General features: G+C 45.4%; 1 protein-coding gene across 1 annotated transcript; it reads left to right on the forward strand.

The window, feature by feature from the left end:
* Window positions 1-706: 706 nt before the first annotated feature.
* Window positions 707-3,845, forward strand: mpeg1.1 (macrophage expressed 1, tandem duplicate 1). The gene is made up of 2 exons (XM_024001912.2): window positions 707-1,238; window positions 1,568-3,845. The coding sequence occupies exons 1-2, from the start codon at window positions 774-776 to the stop codon at window positions 3,266-3,268; spliced, it is 2,166 nt and encodes a 721-aa protein (XP_023857680.1). The 5' UTR covers window positions 707-773; the 3' UTR covers window positions 3,269-3,845.
* Window positions 3,846-4,393: the final 548 nt, after the last annotated feature.

Below are 4,393 nucleotides of genomic sequence, written 5' to 3' on the forward strand. Positions count from 1 at the left end.
TTGTATTCTATATTTTATACAGTCATTTTTGCTCATCTTTATCAAGGGTGCCAATCATTTTGGACCTGACTGTATATGCTTGTGCATGACTTGATTGATCATAATGATGGTCAATTTACTATTATCTGAAGTACTATGTTTTTTTCCAGAATGATTAACATTTTGTTATGGTATCATTATCTGCTTTTAGTGTAAGTTAAATTTCACTTAATTGATTTAGATGATAGCAACTTACACACACAGACCTGACTGCTGCGGGACACCTACCACACACACCTGACTGCTGCGGGAACTACAACCAACACACACCTACCAACACACACAACACCACCCTACACACACACACCCACACACCTACCACACCACACACACTACACACACACACAACCTACACACACAACAACCACACACACAACCACACACACACAACCTCACACACACAACCCACAACAACACACACAACACACACACACACAGACACACACACACACACACACACACACAACCACACACACACACACACACCACACCACACACACACACACCACACACCATTTTAGAAAGGGGAAGTATTTACACACAAAATAACTCTATTAGTCAGACTGGCAGCGGCTTATCTGAAAGCTGTTGTGATTGTTCTGCATTTTATTTGAGGAAATTGAAAGTCAAGTTAGCTGTGATCTTGTGACCGAAACCTACCATTACCACATCTGCTATTGAGAATCGTCATATTCTTTCACCTTGTTCTCACAGCACCCACATATGACATAGCTATGGCATCTGACACAGCTCTGGGTCTGACAGCATTCACCTTGCTAGTACTCTCCCTGCTCCACCAGTGTGTCCCTCACCCACTCACTCCTCCGAATAATGGACTTCGTAAGTGTCGCACCAACTTGTCCATTCCAGCCCTGGAGGTGCTCCCAGGCGGGGGATGGGACAACCTGAGRAACATGGACATGGGACGAGTCATGAACTTCAGCTTCTCCCAGTGCCAGACCACGGAGGACGGATTCTACCTCATCCCGGATGAGGTTTTTGTCATCCCACAGAAGCTCACTGGTGTGGAGACCAATTCTGAGATCATCAACACTTGGCTGGAACAACGCAGCTCCACGTCTTTCTCAATCAACTCGGACGTGTCCTTCCTCTCCGTGCTCAATGCTAAGTTCTCCATCGAGAACCAGCGGGTGAAGACTCACCAGGTCAAAGGGAGCTCTGTCACCGCTCGTGTACAAGTGAGTTTCTCCATGAAAGAAACAATACTTTTTGAACAATTATTTATCTATTTAATGTCGTGTACATTCATCTCGGCAATGATAAAATAATTTATGTTTTGACATAGTTTGTAGTAAGTCTCCCTTACTAGATTTTAAAAAGAGAGAGTGGAATATCCAGGTTATTACAGTAATCCTGTGCCTTTTAAGGCTTTCTGAACAGTCAGTACTAGATAGTGTACCTTATCTTAGTATACTTTGATCTCTAGATTAGCAATTAAGGACACCAAGCCTCAAGGTTATTTCCTGGTTAAAGATGAAATGTAAGAAACCGTATTGCTCTCTTCCAGGTGCGTAACTTCCTATACACGGTAAAGGCTCACCCCGACTTCACTCTGGATGGGCGCTTTGCCCACCAGGCTGAGGAGATCGCAGATGCAATAGAAAACAACCAGACTCGACAGGCAGCGTATTTATCTGAGAAGATGGTGTTGGACTATGGAACCCATGTGATAACCAGTGTTGATGCAGGCGCCGCCTTAGTGCAAGAGGACTATCTCCGTTCATCTTACGTGTCCGACAGTGAGACGGCAAAGTTCTCTGTTTCGGCATCGGCAGGTCTTAACTTCTTTGATAAAGTCAAATTTGACATTGGCAGCAAGGACACACAAGAGACATCCGAGTCACATAGTTATCAGGGCAACATCACCTACTCCATAATTCAGAGTCATGGTGGGGCTCCCTTCTACCCAGGCATCACTTTGCAGAAGTGGCAGGAGAGCACCAAGAACAACCTGGTGGGCATCGACCGGGCAGGACTGCCTCTGCACTACTTCCTCAACCGGATTACCTTCCCCGATCTCCCTGAACCAACCATCGGCAAACTGGCACTGTCTGTTAGTCAGGCCATCCAGCGCTACTATACCATTAACACACACCCTGGCTGCGTTGAACCAGACTCCAAGAACTTCAACTTCCAAGCCAATATGGACGACAGCTCCTGTGAGGGTCCGGCCACCAACCTCAGCTTCGGTGGGGTGTTTCAGGAGTGCACCAAGCTCACTGGGGATGCAGACCCAATCTGCCAAGCCCTGGCTCAGAAGAACCCAGACACAGGCACTTACTCATGTGGTCAGCCCTACAACGCCACCCTGTTACGCTCTGAGGTGAGAGAGGAGAGCTACAGCACGTATGAGTGCCACAGGCATTGCCATGGCTGCTGGCTGCTTTTAACTTGCTGCGACAACGTCTGTGGAGATGCCTACCATGTCCGCTCCGCTCGCATTGACACCTACTGGTGCTCCACCAATGAGGCAACCCCAGAGTACTCAGGATACCTCTTTGGGGGACTCTATAGCCCATCCCTGTTGAACCCTCTGACCAAAACTAAGAGCTGCCCTCCAAACTTCAACATTCAAATGAAGCTTCTGTCCAACGGTCTGATGATCTGCCTGAGCAATGACTATGAGACTTCCACCAGGTTTTCAGTTGCCTTTGGAGGCCTGTTCAGTTGCCAGTCTAACAACCCCCTTGCACAGAATCAACCCCGTTGCCCTCCCCAGTTCAGCCAGCACCTGGCTGCTGTTAGTGATGGCTGCCAGGTACTCTACTGTGTCCAGTCTGGCTTGTTCACAGGTGGCCAGCTGCTGCCTGTACGCTTGCCACCTTTCACTCGTCCTCCACTGATCAGCATGACTGCCACTAACACGGTGGCTGTGATGACCGAGGGAGATCGGGCGTGGGTCAGGGTGGGACAGACCAAGATGTGGAAGCTGGCCAAGGTGACAGAGATCCAGAGTATGGTGCAGGTGTTCGATCCAGCCTCGGGACAGATGACAGGGGGGCAGAAGTCTGGTGTGGCCTTTGGAGTAATTTGCTTGGTTGCCTTGGTGGTGGTTGGGGCTGTGCTGCTGGTGAGACGGAGGAGGGTCTCAAGGTTTGGGAGGGGGAGAGGATATGAGGAGATCCACAGCGAGGGGCAGAGTGAGGGAGGTGTGGAGAGTCAAGAAGAGCAGGGCTCTGAGACAATGACCCAGACCCTGTTGCCATGAGACCACATTCCACACAGTTTACATATTAAGAAGAAAACAGCTTTGAGATAACTGTGCTGTATTGTATAATCAACCTCTCACACTTGCTTTCCCTTTATGATCAATAATCTCAAATACTGGCTAGGTATAAGATGGAAAATGCACAAATTTACTGCGACGCAAATTATTTAGTAAAAGTCACCAACGTGTTGGCAGCTTCCTGCCTTCACCAGGGGTTTACTACACAATACATTAGTACACAACACCACACCATACAACACAACACAACACAACACAACACAATACAATACAATACAATACCATACAACACAACACAACACAATACCATACAACACAATACAACACAATACAACACAATACTGTTAATGAATGTATGGCAAAAAGGGTGGAAAAATCTATTGACCTATTTTTGATGTTTTGAGTTTAATTTTTATCCTGTGGTTATGCTTTCATGCTTTCCATTGAGAATGTTTTTACTGAAATCTACTATGATTCAATAGCATTATTGTTTTCTGTTATAACATTTTAATTCGCTTGTGTATGTGTTGGACATGAAAATAAAACAACTAACACAATATTCATTGAAGTTACTTATCTTGTCAAATGTCACAGCTGTACTTTAAAAGACGCCAACAAGGGTTCACTAYAGGACATTATAGTCTGGTGACCTCTAGCGTGTTTTGACAGACATCGCAGTCCCCTCAGAATATTTCTTCTCYGTCAAAAGTATTGCGGTGGGGAAGTGGAATACATGAATGTACATGTAACCAAAGCAGGTCACATGTATCTTGATAAACTGTATAATTTCTCAAGACTCAAATTGAGACTCATCATTGTCATTTTTTATTTTATTTTTTGTAAAATACTATTGCCTAATTTGCTATCACAACACATATCATCTTAAATCTTCCTCCATAAAGCCTTCCTAATTTCCCCCTGAACATAAAAAGACAATGAAGAATCTGAGGACAAGGAGTTGATTTTGTTATTAGTACACAGACAGACATAAATATACAGTTACACACAGTTGCATACAGTCACACACACAAAGACCTGTCTCTTATACACATCTAGATGTGTATAAGAGACAGATCTGACACAGCTCTGGGTCTGACAGCATTCACC

Source organism: Salvelinus sp. IW2-2015, linkage group LG15, assembly GCF_002910315.2.
Source record: "Salvelinus sp. IW2-2015 linkage group LG15, ASM291031v2, whole genome shotgun sequence".
NCBI lineage: Eukaryota > Metazoa > Chordata > Actinopteri > Salmoniformes > Salmonidae > Salvelinus > Salvelinus sp. IW2-2015.